This window comes from Podarcis melisellensis, assembly GCF_964234715.1.
Source record: "Podarcis melisellensis genome assembly, chromosome: 6".
Lineage (NCBI taxonomy): Eukaryota > Metazoa > Chordata > Lepidosauria > Squamata > Lacertidae > Podarcis > Podarcis melisellensis.
This window is the reverse complement of record NC_138538.1, coordinates 40058067-40077679: the sequence shown is the minus strand read 5'-3', so window position 1 is coordinate 40077679 and position 19613 is coordinate 40058067. Positions and strand designations below refer to the sequence as shown.

General features: G+C 45.5%; 1 protein-coding gene across 1 annotated transcript; it reads right to left on the bottom strand.

Annotated features, from left to right (window-relative positions):
* Positions 1–63: 63 nt before the first annotated feature.
* On the bottom strand, positions 64–18812 carry LOC309372733 (Krueppel-like factor 15). Its single transcript, XM_081916549.1, has 4 exons — positions 18712–18812; positions 12505–13542; positions 1057–6435; positions 64–1025 (listed from the first exon to the last, which is right to left on the bottom strand). Exons 2-3 carry the CDS (start codon positions 13440–13442, stop codon positions 6255–6257), a joined length of 1119 nt encoding a protein of 372 aa, XP_081772675.1. The 5' UTR covers positions 13443–13542; positions 18712–18812; the 3' UTR covers positions 64–1025; positions 1057–6254.
* Positions 18813–19613: the final 801 nt, after the last annotated feature.

Genomic DNA, 19613 nt, shown 5'->3' with positions numbered 1-19613 from the left:
AAAAGCTGCCCTGTGGACACTTTGCCAAAGTCTGTGGCTGCAATAAAACACTGAAACCTGTGGTGTTTTTCAATTTATTTTTCTCAATTTATTTCATTGGTTTACAAATGATGATGATGTGCTTTCCTCAAAGGCAGAGATAGGATGAGTAGAGGGAGAACATTGGATGTCTTGCTGTAAAACTAGAAAGGTAAAAATTGATTCTGCTATATTGGATTATATAGCAAAGTGTCCATAAAGGCAGCCCAATTATCAAGTAGCTAAAGTGAAAATTCTAAGAGTTACAGAGATTGCACAAAGTAGGCAAAGAGCAACTTGTTTCACAATTATTTGGTAACCCTGCTCACAATAAAGATAAAAGGCACAAGATGCGGCCATGAAAAGCCGCATTTTTGAACTCTCCTCTGGGCTGCTTTCCTTAGCACTTTAACCTCTAGGTGCAATCTAGATGAAGTCAGATGAGACACAATTCGGATGAGGCTACTTGCTGTTGGAGCTGTTTCATGCTTCGCACGCTAGAGCATCTGCCACTGCGTGCCAGTTTTTGCTGCAGGAAACACCGTAAACTATAAAGGAAATGCACACAGCGTCGGCATACATGCAGTGGGAATGCTCTGGAAGTTAAAATTGTGGTTAGACTCCTGGTACATGCCAATTGTGCATTTACAAGCTTGCCTTCTTCACACTTTACTGCTACAAACACCAGTGGGCAAGCACATAAAGAGCCTGAATTATATGTTGCTATGTTTGCATCCTACCCTTCTTCCAAGAAATTGAGGGTGCTAGGCATGGTGATTTTATCCTCACGACCACCCTAGGAGACAAGCGTACAAGAAGAGAAAGTGGCTGACCCACAATCACAGAGTTAGGTTCATAGTGGAATAGGGATTTTAACACAGGTCCAACTAATATCACTTAAGCTGTGCTTAAGGATTTATTTGTTTAGCTTTGGCTTTGCTGACTGGAAACGGCCGAATCAAAGCATGCAGATAACCAAGTAGCCCCATGTCATTCAGTGAAGCAGGCTAAATAAATAAATACTTAATACTTAAGTACAATTCTTAATACTTAAGTACAATCCTGCATATAAAATGGGACAATATCTTCTAAACCAGGAGTCAGCAAACTTTTTCAGCAGGGGGCCAGTCCACTGTCCCTCAGACCTTGTGGGGGGCTGGACTATATTTGGGGGGCAGGGATGATGCAAGAGCACCACGAGCCCCGGTGCTTACCTATGTCTTGCGAGTGGCAGGGGCTGGTGGCGGCAGCGGAGGGACGATGAGCGGCATGCGAAAGGGCTGCTTAAAATGGCCGCTCAAGTGCTGCTGCTGCTGGCACCAACAAAGCCCAGCCCCCTTCCTCCTCTAGGCAGGGCAGGGAGAATCTGGGAGGAGGGAGGGAGGAGGCTGCGCCGTGTGAGGGGAAGGGAAAGCATGTGTGTGCTGGCGATCCACGCAGCGATTCTTGAACCGTCTGCAGGCCGGATCCAGAAGGCAATTGGGCCTGATCCGGCCTGCGGGCCTTAGTTTGCCTACCCATGTTCTAAACAGTCAACAGTACAGTGCATATGTGTATTATGTGCCTCACTTGCTTTGTATTCTGCCTGTGGTACATTTGCAGTGCCACACCTTCCTGAGCTGCCTTTATATGCCAAGTCACACCCCTGGGCCCACCCAAAGACATATTCACAGGTCTAGGCCTATTTTCCCCTATGAAATGGTGGAGGTTATGAGGAAAATTGTGACATGTGAGTTCCACGTAATTCTGTGGGACAAAATTGCATATAGCTGACCCATACTTTATTATAGGTAGCTGGAAACCAAACAGCGGTAGGTTTTTGTATTGCCTCCTCCTCCAGCACTTGCATAAATACAGTCAGAGCTCTCATGCATCATATAGCAGCCCAAGTGCAAGACGTCTCAGGCACAGGACCAGGCTACAGCTACTGTGTGAAGCCATACTCTGTCTTCCCTATCCAACATGTATTAATGTAAATATTTTTTAAAAAAACAAAAAACCAGGCAATTTAAACAGACCTCAAGAATTCCAGCCTTGACAAGTCTGGCACAGATAGCCAAGCGTGGCTAAGTGCACCACATCCCTTGTCTTTGCTTGAAAAACTATTGCTGTCAGCCAGGCATTCCTTTCTTTGAAGCCCAACTTGCAGGCTTCTTTGAGAAAGTAAGAATTCACTCCCGCCAACGCCAAAAAAAGGTCATCATGCCAGTTTTACCACAGTTCTTTATCCCTTTAAATCAGGGTCCAGGAACCTTTTTTTCTTCTCCTGCAATGGGTTGTATTCCTGTGAAGATAATATCACAACATGCCAGCACCTTGCTGAAGTTAAAGCAGAGTTCTTTAATGAGTGCCTACCTGGAAACCAGATGTACACTGCCTAGGGCTCCATGATGGAAGAAAGACAAATTACAAGCGTCATGAACAAACAAGAGAACATATTGGCAGCTGAATGCTGGTAGTGGGTAGGGCTAGAGTTAAAAGTAGGAAGGAGTACCCTTCCTCTGTGGCTCTTCCCCTCCCCTCTCTCCCTCTTTCATTCAATTTTCTCTGTCTGTAACCCCCTTTCTCCCCTCCTTGTCTCCCAAATTGAAATTGGGCTGAGGGCATGTTGCTTGCCCCTGATTGAACTTATGTTATATCTGAAGATACTTGGGTCAGCCCATCTATAGGTTGATTCAGGCAATCAACAATGGTACCTGCTATCTCAGGTTTGTTAGCCCAAGGTTGTTATCCTGAGCTAACCACCCATCTGCTTAAATGATAATCCAGTCTGTTTTCCAGCCATCCTTCCTTGTGGGCCTGAATTTAGAAAATCACTGTGACTGGCAATCGACCTATGAAACTGTGAACTGTTAATGACTCTGGTAGAATTGACATGATGGTGTCATGCTAGGACGAAAAGGAAGAAAATGGGGATTCCAGTATTGCCATGGATTGTGGACTCTCTCAACTTTCAGCAACCTCTGATTGACCTTTTGAACATGTACTTTATTTACACAGCCAATAAGTTAATCTGAGGCCATTGTGAGATAAAGGGCTTTTATCACAGGATGACTGATGGATGCCTAAAAAGAGATCAGGTAGTCAAACAGCCATCCATCTTATTTATATGAAAACTAAGAAAAGAGTGGGGGCGGGGAAGAACCACACAGATTGCCAAAACTCATTTTCCTTTCCGAGAGGGAATGCAGCAGTTGACAAGTAACTCTATCAGCTATGACGACTGATTCAGTTTGTTTTTCTTTACTGTGACATATGCAAATATATCTGTCTGCATGGCTGGGCATGAATCCTGGATTTCTGCACCTGTGAGCACAAGTTCTTTTTCAGGGCTTTAAATAGCTAGAATTGTCATAGCGCAGTTTCCCGTAGGAGGTGCTTTTCAAACATCCTTTCAGACTAAGTCGATATTGCCAACAAAAGCTCATTCTGTGGGAGGAATAATGGTGACAGAGTTTCTTTAGATGTTCATTTAGAGCCCAGTTCAGAGCCTGAACATTAGTACATGCTCTACCTTGAAAGCACATTCAAAACACATTCTTTCCCTCAAACAATTCTGGGCACTGTAGTTGACCTCTCTCAGAGTTAGAATTCCCAGCAATCCTTAAACTACAGTGCCTATGTTTATTTTATTTTTTTGAGGGAAAGAATGTGCTTTGTGCTTTCAAGGTATAGTGTGTACAGATCCAAAGAAGGTAATGTGAGATAATGAAGCTGGAGAAAGGAAAGTTATTTTTATGTATAGGAAGCTGGAGCAAGGAAAAGAGATGGAGGTGGTGTATGAGTCACTCAGGCTGGCACAGACTGGAAAAAAGAAGGTGCCCGCAGGGAAAGGAGGCTTGAATAACCAAGGCAGGCAACAACAAGAAGCACACTCAACATATGTATCTCAGAATCAAAACACTTCCAAGTAAACAAGTTTGAGAGCAGGCTACTAGACCTGCACTTGGTAAGCTATTGTTCTCAACGTCTGGCAAGAACCATTGCATCAAAACAGGGTGGAGACACATAACAAACAAGGCATCTTGCCACATAGGTTCAAGACACATGAGCATTGGAAGCTATTTTATACAGAGTGAGGCTATGAGCCCACTTAGCTCACAAATGTTTACACTATCTATAGCAGAGGCTCTCTGGGGTCTCCACTCCTACTAGGAGATGCCAGGGACTGAACGTGCAACCTTATGCATAACAACGACATAAAAAAACCCCTGCTGGGTCAGTCCAAAGGTCCGTCTAGTCCAGCATCCAGTTCTCACAGTGGCTAACCAGATGCCTGTGGGAAGCCCACAAGCATGGCCCGTACACAACAGCAACCCTCCACCTTGTGATTCCCAGCAGCCAGCATTCATAGGTAATACTGCGTCCAACAGTGGGGGTAGAATGTACCCATCATGGCTAGCAGTTACCACCCCTGGCCACTGAGTATGCTGGCTGGGACTGATGAGAGTTGGGAGCCCAGCAAGTGGAGCACCACAGCTTCCCCACTCCTGCTTTAAGGTGCTGCACAACTCTTTGTCGTTTTAACTATAGAAACTTCAGATGGAAGTTGTCATAATGGCTACCACAAGGGACCTGGTAAAGGTAAAGGGACCCCTGACCATTAAGTCTAGTTGCGAATGACTCTGGGGTTGCGGTGCTCATCTCGCTTTATAGGCCAAGGGATCCGGTGTTTGTTCACAGACAGCTTCCGGGTCATATGGCCAGCATGATTAAGCTGCTTCTGGTGAACCAGAGAAGCGCACGGAAACGCTGTGGTAGACCTGTGTTAAATCCCCACCCAGTCATGAGACTGACTGTGTTGGGACTTGCATCAATCTCTCTCTCTCTCTCTCTCTCTCTCTCCAGCCCTGAATTTCATGGATGCAAGGTAAGTTAAGCAACCTGAATAATAAAAGCAAAACAAACCATAATGACAGCTCTGCTGGATTAACAATGATCAAAATAAGTTCAAATGAAAGGCATGTGAGGCATTTACAGTGCAATGCTATAAATGTCTTCTCAGAAACAAGTCCATTGTATTCAGTGGGGCTCACTTTCAACAAAGTGGCATGGAATTGTAACCATAGGCAATGTGTGTAATGCTTAAGGCTGTACCACCAAACTTCATAGCAAGGATGGAGAATCTGTGGCCCTCTGGCTTTTATTACACTTCAACTCCCATAAGCCCCAGCTAGCATGACTAGCAGCTAGGGATAATGGGAGTTGTAGTCCAGCAATCTGGAGGTTCTTCATTTCTGCTTTACAGTCTGGGGCAGACTCAGGACACTCTTGTTTGTCTTATTTCAGAGGCAAATCAGATTACATTTCCCACCATGGATTAACAGGTTAGGTCTTGGACCCCAAGTCCCATTCTCAGGCACAAGCGGTGTACAGCTCACAGAATAAACATTTAAATTGGGGCTATAGAATAACAACTCACAGTAATCCACAAAGCAATTTGTTTTCCTAAAGACAAACCATTACGCACCACACAAATTACACTGAATGCCATGAAACCAATTTAGAGTGACAAAATATGACTTTAGAGAGGTATAGTCTGAAAATAAAGACTTGGGAAAATATGATTTCCTGGTACTGATATTCAAGCTCTGAACTTTGAGATTTGCCATTTTAGTGAATATTTCACCTGTAATTGCATTGCATTGGTCACAGTTTCAGAATCAGTGGCTGAGTGATCAAGCAGGATGCTAACTCAGAAAGAAATGCAAAAGAACCCACACCCTCCCATTCAAATACTGTTCTATGTGTACACCACAGGAAAAAGCATTAGAAATGACTAAACAGATGGAGGACCTGTGGCCTTCCAGATGTTGTTGGACTCCACCTCACATCAATCTCACCGAGCATGGCCAATGGTCAGAAATAATGGAAGCTGTAGCCCAACACAGTCTAGAGGACCAAAGGTTCTTCCATCCTTGGCCTAAACAGTCCATATTCTAAAATTCAGATCTAAACAGTGAATCTCACCCTGCCCACTCCAACATCTTTTATTGTCACATATTTCCCACAAACTTAATTGCAAGTTTTACAAGAGTTCACAAGTATCAGAGTCCTGTTTGGAGGCAGGTCCTGATTGAAAGGCATGTTCAGGTAGAAACAGGCTTTGGTCTTCCCAATAGACTTCACACAAGTCAATTCCTTTCCTCCCTTCCAAACAAAGCCGTCATTTATATTTGCATTTGTCATCTCACTTGGGCAGGAATTATTTTCTTGGCAAGGCAGCAAAAGCAGAGTCAGCTATGACCACAACCCTGAGCTGTCCGGATTCCCAAACTGAATGACCCTTTGTGGATCTTCATGTGTTTGGATAAGTGGTCACTGCGGGCAAATTTCTTCTCACACACTTGGCACTGGTAAGGCTTGAGTCCAGAATGGGAGCGCTTGTGGCGAGAGAGCTCATCCGAGCGGGAAAACCTACCAGACAGAAGAAGAGATGTTTACTGCACAGTTGCGTGAACCAAGGAGGTTGTTCTCACCCAATGGCTTCATACACAGTCAAAGCAAACTACAAGAGAGGATTCTGGGATATAAAACAGATTTGTCTAGCAGATGCTGCTCTAGTGTGACTCTCAAGAATCCAGTGTCTATTTCAGACATAGAAAAACATGCTCCCTACTCACATTTCGAAACTGCAAGATGCTAGAAAGCAGCTTCTCTAGACATGAATCTTTGCCACTTGGAAACAGACAGGTGCAATTCATTGGCTTCTGGTGCATTGGGACTATAGGTCATGAACCACTCTTGGGCTCAGACAGGGCAGGGATGGCACAACCTGATGGTCCTTCAGATGTTGTTCATCTTCCACTCCCAGCAGCCCCAGCCAGCATGGCCAATGATCAAGGTTGATGGCAGCTAGAGTCCCAACAGCTTGTGAAGGGTCACAGATTTACCATCTCTGGTGAAAAGGATAATGTAGTAGAGTGAGATGACTAGGACTTGAGAGCCCAGGGTTCATAAAGCTCACTGGGTGAGGTTGGGCCAGCCACAGTCCCTCAGCTTAACCAAACTCACAAGGTTGCTTTGAGGACAGGAAGGGGTCAGGGAGAACTATGTATGTCACCTTGAGCTCCTTGGTGGGATATAAAGGTGATAGTAAATAAAATAAAAGGTGCACAAAGACAGAGGTTTAATTGCTCATTCTTGACCCTTCATTCTTGTGTACCACTGACATTCTGTCTGTCTCTCTCCTTCCCACCCCTTATTGGCTCCTTCATTTCTTTTCACGTATGAACCAAGGCTGACATGATGTAGAACAAAATCAGCCTTCGACAAGAGCAGTAAGCCTTAAAACAAGCTCAAGGAGTGCCTTCCAACAAAGGAACTCAAAGACCTTGACAAATATTAACAAAGTCATCAAGCTTCTGTGAAATACTGTCTCTCTGTTTGGAGTGAGGAAAACAAAGACGAAGAAGGAAGCACAACTTGTCCAATGTTACATAATAATTCAGGAACAGACCAGACATGATCTCACTGACAATCCACTCAGAGTCACATCAGAAACAACCCTGGACAAGATTTTTTTTTTTAATTGTCAAGGGGCCTTGATTGAACCAAAGTGGTGCCATTGAGCGGGGAAATGTAAGGGAATAACTTTGTCTCTTTTTCTAATCTCAAAAAGACTTATGGGCAGACAAAACCCTGCAACTTCAGATCGTGAGAAATAGCTCATGACTAAGGATGATTAGAAATCTGTAACTAGCAAATAGTGCCTGAAATCATCCCATCCCCCACACCTCTTCTCTCCCAATCCCTTTTCTTTCTAGAAGTCTTTTTTGGATGAAGAGCAGAATAAAACACTTTCAATGAATATATCACATATTAAAGATTTTGTGCATGCACATATAACATACATTCTTGCATTTGAAATGGTATGTGTCCATCTCACCCATGAGTACATGCCACTGAGTTTGGCAATTGGGCGCATATGCAGATAGGTTATATGTTTCAAATATGCCAGTACATGTGCAGCCTTTGAAAACAGTTCAGAAATCCCAACTGGTACACTGCCCTTTCATATCTTTCTGCACCTTGTAAAGGCAAATATACAATTATGAAGATCTCACAGTCACCAACCCTAGAAAGAAGGAATCCAGTTGGATCATCTGCTTTCTCAGATTCCCTGGATGACCTTGGGTAATCTACTCAGTGGCAGTTATGAGATCTTCTCTAACCCACTGGGCTACTGAAAACTTATTTAATAAAAATAAAATAAAAATTTATTTATATCCCACCCATTTTGCTGGGTTTCCCCAGCCACTCTGGGTGGCTCCCAAAAGAATATTAAAAAGGCAATAAAACATCAAACATTAAAAACTTCCCTAAACAGGGCTGCCTGCAGATGTCTTCTAAAAGTCAGATAGTTGTATATTTCCTTGACATCTGATGGGAGGGCAATCCACAGGGCGGGTGCCACAACCGAGAAGGCCCTCTGCCTGGTTCCCGGTAACCTCACTTCTTGCAGTGAGGGAACCACCAGAAGGCCTAAGAGCTGGACCTCAGTGTCTGGGCTGAACGATCGGGGTGGAGATGCTCCTTCAATCTTATTTAAAAATCTAGAAAATATAAAGCCGGGGTGGCTAACCTATAACAGCCATCCAGGTGTTGCTTGACTACAATTCCCATAATCCCTAACCATCCACCATTGTAGCTGAGCCTATTAGGAGTTGTAGTCCAGTAACATATGCAGAGCCACAGGTTCCCCATCACTGATATAGGAGACGCATACATGCTGCAGGAAAGAACTAAAAACCGTGCATTCTCAGTGACCCAGACATATGGTAGAGTCATTAGATGGGCCCATCCATAATGTCCACAAAAGAATGTGTTATGCTCACTGACTCCTCCTCCATTTGCAGCTCATATCGAATGTAGCGGAGAAGTCTGGTTTTATAGAGCACTGCAGAGATCAAACAGATTCCTAATACATTTACCAGAGCTACAAGGGGGAGAAAGAAGCCCCACTGAGTTCACTTTCTGCAGTTAAGCAGGGATACATTCCAAAGTCTCAGGTCATTACAGCCAAAGAAGCTGGAAGGAAGCAGATCAGCCAAGATCACACAGGACCCCCTTGAGAATGATTCTCAAGGAAACAGTAAATTCAACCCTATATGTTGTCAGGGATTTCAGGTTGCTTGAGAGGAGCAAATATGTGCAACCCTTGCCTGGGGGCCTGTTCTAGTCCCTGCCCTTCTCCCCTGTTTGGTACCCTTGGAAACTGCACATGCCCTCCGTATTTTGGAAACAATATCGATATTTTACTGAGCTCCTCTTTTCACAAGATGCCCTGAACAATGGCTGCAAAGCCCCTGCAAAGTCTGGCAGCTGCAGGTTCACTAGGAGCAGCCTCTTCACATTTGGAAAGTCCCTGCCACCAACGCCATGACAGCTGGAGGCTTTCAAATTTTAAACAAAACCATCTGCTTGAGGAAAAGGTACAAGGGGCAGCATGGGCAGACACAAATGCAGTCCCTGAAGGCTTTGCGACTTCAGCACATCAGATGTATTCCCCATGGGAAGGATCAGCAAAGAAGGGAACCTATTAAAAGATGGAACTCCTTGCCACATGACTGTCCTGAGCTTGTACCTAGACTATCAGCTACACCCTAGCAGGTCACAGAAGTCTGTAAACTGCAGTTAATCTACTAATGGATTTAATTCTGGGAAATGAAGAACGATTAAGGTGAAATTATTCACAAAGCTGTTGAAAAAGAATGGTGGGCTGCACAATTATAGTGCATGGGGAGGCTAGTGCAAGGACCCTTTTATTTTCCTCTCCCATCAGGTAAGAGGTCCTATGCCTTTGAACAGTTGCAAGATAAGCAAAAATGCAACACAGGAAGCCTTTCCCCCGTACAGTGGTACCTCAGGTTAAGTACGGTACTTAATTCGTTCCAGAGTCCGTTCTTAACCTGAAACTGTTCTTAACCTGAAGCACCACTTTAGCTAATGGGGCCTCCTGCTGCCGCCGCACCGCCAGAGCCCGATTTCTGTTCTTATCCTGAAGCAAAGTTCTTAACCTGAAGCACTATTTCTGAGTTAGCGGAGTGTGTAACCTGAAGCGTATGTAACCTGAAGCGTATGTAACCCGAGATACCACTGTACTGCTAATAAGGCAGACAGCCACCTTCTACCAAATCAGACCGTTGGTCCATGCAGCTCAGTATTGTCTACAACTGGCTCCAGGGGTTTAGGCAGGGGTCCTTCCCTAGGAAGCTGGGAACTGAACCTGGGCTACTTTCCATTGAAGCATGTGCTCCGTCACTGAGCTATGGCCTTTCCCCCAAAGAAAATAAAATCATAGCAATAGCAACAGAAGAGGAACCTGGTGAATCAGGTCCATGGCCCATCTAGTCCAGCATCCTGTTCTCACAATGGCCTCCCAGAGGCCTGTGGGAAACCCACAAGCAGGACTTGAGCACAAGAGGGCCCACCCTCATTGTAGGCAGAAGCATTACTGCCTCCAGCCATGGAAGCAAAGCAGAGCCATCATGGCTGCTGGATAGCTTTCTCCTCCATGAATTTTCCAATTCTGTTTTGAAGGCATCCAGTTAGATAGCTGTCTCCCAGGGGAGTGAGTTCCATAGTTTAACTATAATAATAATAATAATAAAATAATAATAATAATAATAATTTATTTATACCCCACCCAGGGCTCAGGGCGGCTAGCACCAATAAAATCACAATAAAAACATAATGGAGGGAGGGGAGAAAAAAACCACAAATTAAAAGACAGGTTAAAATGCAATTTAAAATGCAGCCTCGTTTTAAAAGTAGCCGATAGATCAAGACCATAAGGAGAGGGAAACATAAGGGTCAGACTGAGTCCAAACCAAAGGGCAGGCGGAACAGCTCTGTCTTGCAAGCCCTGCGGAAAGATGTCAAGTCCCGCAGGGCCCTAGTCTCTTGTGACAGAGCGTTCCACCAAGTCGGGGCCAGTACTGAAAAGGCCCTGGCCCTAGTTGAGACCAAGCTAACCACCTTGCGACCTGGGACCTCCAAAATGTTGTCATTTGTGGACCTTAAGGTCCTCCACGGGGCATATCAGGAGAGGCGGTCCCATAGGTATGTCGGTCCTAGGCCACATGCACTGGGTGAACAAGTACTTTCTTTTATCTGCCTTGAATCTTCCAACATTCAGTTTTATTGGAGGTCCACAAGCTCCAGTGTTAGGAGAAAAGAAGAAAAACTTTTCTTGAGCCACTTTCTCCATGATATGCATCATTTTATGAATTTCTATTACATCACCTTTTACTTCTACTTTTTTCTGTAGTTCCATATTCTGCAACCTTTCCTCATAGATAAGTTGCTCCATCCCCTTGACCAGTTTTGGTTGCCCTTTTCTGAACCTGTAATGGTTATATGGGGTTGCTCGTGCGTAAGTTGCTGCCACTCCTGGCTAGGTAGCATGGTTAAACCTTTCCTGGCTGGACAGCCCTTCACTTCGTGGCTGTTCAGTTGCTAGCAGAATCCGTCAGTGGGCGTTTCTTGAACTTCTTCCAGCAAAGAAGTTCTTTGACGCCAAGTCTACGCCTACTTTCCCTGCGCGGATACCCCTGTGTGGGTAGCGGAGGACCTGTGGAGCCCCCCTTTATCCCTGGTGTTACGCTGATTTCCTTCCCCAGCCGATGAGTCCCCTCTCTTCCTGCTTGGCCCTTCTCCGACATCGCTTGGGAGCCCTGCCTCCACTTCTGGCTCCGATGTCAGTTCCCTGACAGAACCTTTACCAGCTCTGCAATATCCTGTTCAAGGTGAGACCACCAGAACCGTATGGAACAGTATTCCAAATGCAGTTACACCATAGATATGTATAACGGCATTATGGTATCGGCAGTTTTATTTTCAATTCCTCTCCTAATGATCCCTAACATTATCATTTGTGAGCTGCCTGGCAGTCAAACGAGGAACAGAAACCTTGCTGAATAAATAAAAGAATAAAGTATGGCAACAGTGCTGTGTATGGATCAGTCATTATCTGACCAGGGATGGAAAAATAACATGAATTGCTAATTAAATCCCATCAGTGTTGACTAAATATGAGATTTGTTTGTTTTCATTGGAATTGTTTCCTTTAAAAAGACACAGGTGGTGATATTAAAAAGGAGCAATGATGATCACCGATATTCTTGAACAGCTCCAATCCATTTCAGCAGAGCTTGTAGAGAAATGTCTAGTGGGTTGCGTCCAGGACGTATGTATACTTCCGTTCAGGCAATACATTTTAAATTATTTCTCAACCAATACGTAACCTTGGAATCCTAAACACACTTGTACAGGATTTGGGAGTAGGCCTTGCTGAACACAATGGGACTGGTGCCTGAGAAATATACACGATTGCACTGTTGGCTGGAAGTACTACGGTAGTTTATTCCAGTAGTTAAGTGAGCCTATCTGATCCCACAAAGCTTTCATTGAGCAACAAAGTTAATTGTCAACTTTTAAAAAAATAATCAAATAACCAGGCCGTTTTTATTGCCACACACTTACCTCCAGCCACAGTTGGGCCAAATACAGGTGTAAGGCTTTTCTCCAGTATGGCGTCGGAAGTGAGCCTTGAGGTGAGAACTCTTAGTGTACATCTTTGTGCAACCGGGATGTGTGCACTTGTGGACTCGGATGACAGGAGGGGAGGCTTTGGGGGCCCTGGCCTCCACATTCTTCACGCTTCCAAGAACTCCAGGCCTCAGTGTCACAGGCAAAGGGGCTATCCGTACATATTTTTGTTCTGTGCCTGTTGAAGGGCTTTGGGTGACCTGGGGAAGAACGGTCAGGCTCTGCCCTTGTATTCTGATGACCAACTGAGCCACCCTAATACCACCAACAGGGCTCTGGCTTGGCGAGTTGCCTTCACTCGCTTGGTTGGGCTGGATCTGAAGGACAACTGGGACAGTCCCCGCAGTCCCTGGGATGCCTGTACCACCAGAAACCACCACTCCTGACTGAGCAGAGCAGGAAAGGCCTTCATCCGGAACAGCTACAGGAACAGACTGTTCCCCGGGGCTGCCCAAGCTGATCTCAGACTTTCTCTTAAGCTGTCCTCCTGCCTGCTGCCTGTCATCCAGCTCATCTTTGAGAATTGCCATTTTCTCATTCAGGAACTCCTCAATCTCCTCCAGTGTAGGGCTAAAGTCCCTGGAGAGTTCCGGGCAAAAATCAGGAAGTCTGAGGTAGGCTTCGTAGATCGTGGTCTGTGGTTTCTCCCCATCCTTCTTTACCTTGGACTGCGAAACACCCGTCTCTGGTGTGCAGATTAAGTTGGAGATAGCTGATGGGTTAGAAGCCTGCTCCCCGCTGCAGTCCTGCAGCAAATTCAATGGTGGCATCACATGCTTGAGAGCATCTGCAGCGTTGGCTAACTGAATGGGAGCTGAAGCAGTCAGCTGACTTGAAGCAGACACCAGTTTGCTATGATTTACTGAGACCATTGGTTTGCCGCCTCCTCATAAAAAGATGTATTGATCGCTGTATATAATATAACTATTATGCCAATGAGCTGAAAATTGTGGATATTGGTTATAGATCCACCTGCAGGAAGACAACCACAAGGAGGTTCCTTAATTTAAAAATAGTAATACAGGGAATACAGAAAACCTGAAGGGATCTATATACTACTTTGATTTACTACTATAAACTGATTCAGGATTTTTTAAAAAACCACTTCTCCTCCCCCTTTTAAAATCCTTATTTTGGAAAAAAAGATAATACAAATTCAAATTTGCAAGAATCTGTTTGAGAATCCACCCACTGTTTGAACTCTAGCCAACACAGTGCATTGAATGCACTCATTCAGAACCATCTGGAAGGATGTGCCCTAAGGGTTTAACAGACTGAAGAACAGAGGCAATTTCTTTAATGGGGTCCAACTCAAGGCCTATCTGCCAGGGCTCTTTCCCACTTGAAAGCAAGAATGTAGTTCTTTGAAACAAAATAAGGCCTGCATCTGATAACCGAATCAAAAGAAATATTGGTTAACCTCAAACAGGTCATACTATGGATTACAAAACTATGTGGTAATGATAGACAGGTTTGCCTGGGGAAAATCGTATTTGTCCCATTAGTGGTTTCTCAATTTCACCCAAAGTTAGAAAGGGTCAATGTGAAAAGCATTTCAAAAAACAATGGTTACCTCAGATTCTGTTCCATGTCTCTCTTCACACTTACATCAATATTAGTTGCGATGGGCTCGTACTGGTACCCAGTGCTTTTCTCTGGGGGTACGCAGGGGTACTCATACCCCTAAATATTTTGTTAATCTAACAGGAGAAGAAACTTCAAAAAATCAAATTTTTAGTTTCTTCCCTAGCATGGTTAATTGTCAGTTCCATTCTTATCCCCCTTGGCAGCTTCCTTTCCTTTCCCGGTGTTTCCCAAGTCTCAGACAGAAATGAGAGCACCCCAAAACATTTTTTAGGGGGGAAAGCCCTGGGTACACCCTATACATTTAAGGCAGATGGCTTACAGCAAATCATCCTGGGAGCTGTAGTTTCCCCGCTGGGAGCTGTAGTTCATCCTGGGAGCTGTAGTTTCTTAACCAATTGCAGTCCTTCTTGGGTAGTTTCTCCATCTTTGGTCCCCACCCTGCACTCAACTCTCACCTGGGCTCCTGGAAGCTGGCCACATGTGACAGTGGCTCCACCCCAGGAAGAGGTTTCAGCTGGCTGTCAAAACCAGATGTGGGTGGCCAATAGGTCTCAAACCCTTGATGTGTCAGGCACTTCCCCTACATGAGAAGACAGGCTCCAGGAGATTGAGTGGATGAGACCAACAGTGGGTTCAACTGTCAGGAAGGCAGTTTCTGCACATGCTGTAGAGGGGAGTGAGGGGCAGATGGCGCTGGTCAACCTGGGAAGGAAGCCCATCGAGGAGAAGTAAAACTCTCACCCTAAACCTCCACTGCCTTGCAGGATATCTCTGAGAGAAAAAAGGGCTAAGGAGTAAACCCTACACAAATCCGGAGTGAAGTCCCTACAATGGTTGGATGATGCCCTCTGGTAACTCCTGCAGCCCAGCTGGTGCCAAACATGCTGCTCTGCTTTCCTTTGGACTACATCAGCAAGGTTGAGTGGAGCGGTCTTGTCGTCTGGGCAGCCCAGGGCCTCCAAACACATTGCCCTGGCTTGCATCCCAGGAGATCATTTTGGTCTTGCTAATACAGCAGTTTGCTGTATTAGCAAGGGAGGCACACTCCATTGCTTCTCAAGACAAACAGGTGCCAACAACATAGCCAAAGTGGGGAGGAGGTAACCCAGACTGGATCAAGAGAACCCACAACCTCTGAGTGTGTGAAGGCATGAAATTCCTTCAGCTTTGTCCATGCTGCTCTTTGCCATTGCTATCTTCTCAAATTGCTGAAAGCCCAGTTGGAGATTGGGGAAGCATTCTTCAATAAACACACCCAGCCTTTAAGGGAGCAGCATTTAAAGTATTTCAAGGTCTGCCAGCGGCAACACAGGGTCAAAGACCTGATGTTGCTCAATGCATTTCATAACCCCATTCACAAGATTGGAAGTGCCTCTTGTCTTGCTCCCACACTAGATCAACACCTACTCCAGGTGTTTACAAAGGACAGAATGGGAGGAACCAGCCTCATTCTTTGTTTCCCCTCCCTCTAGGAGTGTTTGGTAGCAGGCTTTGATTAAAATTAAGTCCAGAGGTTGTTGAAACTTAATTCCATGTGTGTTTCCCCTACAAATCCACGGCATAGAGATAGTAAGAGCTAGAGACCTGACCATTAGTTTCTTACAGGCCAGTTTTCAGTCGATACCATTCATTTTTCACTGATAAAATGTTTCCTGTTTGTAATTACATGCCTCTTCCTTCCTTCCTTTTTTCCTTTAAAAAGTGTTTGTTAGGGCTTTTCGCGTATTAATGTTCTGACAGGTGGTAAATAAAATGAACACTGTCAAGGCCCAGTCCCACTTTATTTTTAGGAGGCAGGAAAGATACATTTTGTATTTGTGGGAATTTTGCTACAATCCATTTTTAAAATCTCACCTGTGTTTTAAAGCATCCTCACTTCATCTTTTATTTTGGCACTGTAATGGTCTTTGCCTATATATACAAAGTTGTGTACAATTATTTTGGATGTTTGTGTGCATTCCCAAGAACAAACAGTCAAGTGAAAACTGGATGTGTGAACTGGGTTTAGATACAGGTATAAGTAAAGTTTTGTGAGCAGAGTTAAGGTGTGCTCTGCCTATTTTTGCCAACAAACATAAATTATTATTTTTTATTCCCAACTTACCAAACTAAACACTGAAAAACAAAATAGCCAGTTACATCTTTTAATTAGTGCCATGTCTCTATCATATTTTTCCTCTTTAATGTGTATGTAAGCATATATCTAAGATCCTCTAGCAACCTGAAGATTTTCTGTATACTTCATCATAATATTACAGTTCATACTTTAATAATCTGATGAACATCTGTGATAAATGTTTCTGTATATGTCACTGATTTGTGAATGTGATAAAATTACACCACACTATATACAATATCAAATATATTATCCCTACCTTTAGCTAATTTAAGCTGCTGGTCCATTTTTCTGCCATAGCTATTTGCCACAGCTCACTGTACCAAGCACTTGATGCCAAAAAGTTCTGTAGTTTCCCAATTCTGTGGTTATCTCTGTTGCATAAGGCACATAAAGGAACAGAGAGCTATAACCAAGACCATTACAATATGACCTCAGCTTTTAAGTTTTGGGATTTTTCCATGCTCCATTTAGGAGCAGAACCACAGCTCAGTGGTAGAGCACATCGCTTTGCATGTTAAAATTCTTGCAATATTTTAAAATGTTTTCCTTGTGTTTCTTATTTTACTTTTAATTGCATAATTGTTCCACTTTGGTGTCTGCCACCCTGAGCTCTTTTGAGGGGACAAGTGGGATAGGAACTAAATATATAAAAACATCTCTTGAATGTTTTTGAACTTGCTACCATTGTAACTTGCTACCATTGTAGCAAGTGATGGGCAAGGCTCTACGAGGTCCCGAGAGGCTCAGGCTACTTCCAGCTTTCGTTGTCCTTGGCCATAATACAAATAAAGGATGGCACATGAAAACAAAATAAGGTACCCCCCCACACACAAAATGATGCATCGCCACACATGTATATGACATACAGCCCATAGTCTCCACTCTCCAGTGATCTACTTTCACACTAGATTGCCATTTCTCCCACCCCTCAGTTCCTAGCTCTAATCTAAAACTCATGACCTTACGCACATAATTGGAGAGGGGTGCCAACTTGAATAAAATATTTTGGGGGGAGCAGGTAAGCCCCACCCTGCATACTTGATCACATGATGCACACACATCATTTGACTGGCAATGCCGCCTCAAATATTTTGGCTGAATGGCTGGCCGCCTCAAATATTTTACGTGGGGCCTCTGCCCCTCTGACTGCCGAGAGATTTCGAGAGTGGTGGTTGTTTGCACCCTGCCCTTGCCCTGCACCCCCAATGGAGGCAGGTTTCGCCAGCGTCTAGATATGCCTCTGGCCTGGGCAATGGTTAAACACGGGGTGGGGGAGGTAGAAACCCTGTGAAAAGTGTTTCTCACTCCAGCAACCACCGGGCTTGGGGAATGGAGAAGGCGGGGCCGAGCTTCTCCTCTGCCTATTTGTCCCGATCAGATACTGAAGGGCATAAATAGGAACCGCGCAGGCCACGCGCACCCTGCTCAGTCGGAAATCATGCGTTTGCCCGGCGCAGACCACCCCGTGCAATCGGGCAGCGCTCTTGGCAGCGCCGAGCTCATGCGACTTGCCCTACGGAGAGGTGACGACGGCACCCTCCCCCTCTGCCCTCCCCATTCAGGGCAACCTGGAATCCCGCCCTCCAATCAAGCAGCAGGAGGCAGGCTTGCCGTCAATCAACGGGTCCTCGCGCTTCCCATAGGGCGGCGCAAGGCCACATCCCGCCCCGTTGCCAGTGTTTGTTGAGGGACGAGCGCGTCGAGTTTCTCGCGTCCGCCAGGCAGCCTTTTTTTCTCGCTCCACGCGATTGCAACACGTCTCCCTTGCCCTAGAAGTTGAGCGTGCTTGGCCGGATTCCCGCACTTAAAACCCGATTGCATCTGTCAGCGGGGAGGGAGCGACGCGCATAGTCTGCATTTCTGGATTAGTGCTTTCGCGGGGCGAGGATCGGCTGGAAAATCCTCTCGTCGTCCAGATTTCCCTCCGAAGGTCATGGGACTCAACAGCAAGCCCGAAGTTAACTGGGCGCGCGAGATCACACCCCCCGCCTTTCCCCCCGGGCTCCAACTCAAGAGGGGCGGGGAAAAAATGAGAATAAATCTACAGGAAGATCCGCCTCCTGAACTCGTAAGATTTCAGTGGGAGCGATTGGGCAACGTCTGTTATCACATTCATCAACAAACACATCACACACCTCGATTAGCCGGGCAGGTGAGCCCAAATTTCCATCCCCGCCACTCAGCCAGTTGTGATCAAACTTCTTAGCTTGGGAAAGGGCGCGTGAGCTGAACAGGATGGGGCAAGTCGCGCGCGCCCCTACACTTAGTGCCCCTTCCCCACCAGGTCTCTAACTCGGGGGCAGAACTCCACCGCTGGCTCGCCCCAGGCGCGCGCGCACCCTAGCGACCCCATCCCTCTTCACGGGCCGTATCCCGGGGGGGGGGGCGCTTATCTTGCACCCTCGCACCGGCTCGGCTGCCCCGCTCGCCCTTACCATCGCCCAGCTGCCAGCGACGTCGCGCTCCTTTCCCTGCTGGCGCTCGATCTGCTTCTAGCTCTCTTGCCGCTCACATGACGCGGGGAAAGTGCCAGCTGGAGCCAAGGGCGCCGCCCCCTCGAAGGCTTGGCTCCATCCTAGCTGCCCCATTGGGCAGGCCGTCGCAGGGGCTCGCCTGCGTCCCGGAGAACCACGTGGCGGCCGCTCGCGGAGAACACGGCCCGGCGGCGCGTGGCTGCAGAAAGGGGCGCAGGTAGCTAATTGGACTTAATGCGCGCCCGTGTGCGAACACATAACGTCACCTGATCGCGTATTAGCTCATTTACTTCAAAATGCGATAAGCTGTCCGTCTTGAGGCCGGAGACCGAGCTTATTTGGCTCATTTGAACTGATTTTAAGCTTATAATGCCATAATTAAAAGTTTTGCAGCTGTTGGGTCACACAGCTTGGCATTAATTAAGGAACATGTCTGTGGACACATCTGCAAGAGCTGTTTATTAGGGTCGGTATGGGTAATGGGTTTCATTGGGGGAAGTCCTTCCCTTGCTCAGCTATGCTGAAATCCCATCAGAGAATGAAGTCTGATAGCATGCAAACCTTCTGAATCATGGCAATATATTATTCAATTTAGTTATATCTGTGTTTCTCAACCCGGTGTGTGTGCCTCCCCAGACCTAGGTATGTGAAGATGGGGGTGTATGTGTTTCCAAAAAAATATGTCCAATGTAAGTTAAACATTAACAATATTTTAAAAAATGAATGAATGAAATGTTATACTTACAAGGTGCAGTTTATTATATGATCTGCACATCATATGTATTTCATTAAATTTATATTCCACTTGATTGTAGAAACCAAACAAGAAAACCTCAAAGTGGTTCAGCATTGTTTCACGAGTA

What these genes read in the sequence shown, in the direction of transcription:
- LOC309372733 (XM_081916549.1), bottom strand. Translation starts at nt 13,442, where the DNA reads ATGGTCTCAGTAAATCATAGCAAACTGGTGTCTGCTTCAAGTCAGCTG. An exon ending in TGGCCCAACTGTGGCTGGAG is followed by an intron (nt 6,436 to 12,504) that starts GTAAGTGTGTGG and finishes TCTGTCTGGTAG; the next exon opens with GTTTTCCCGCTCGGATGAGC.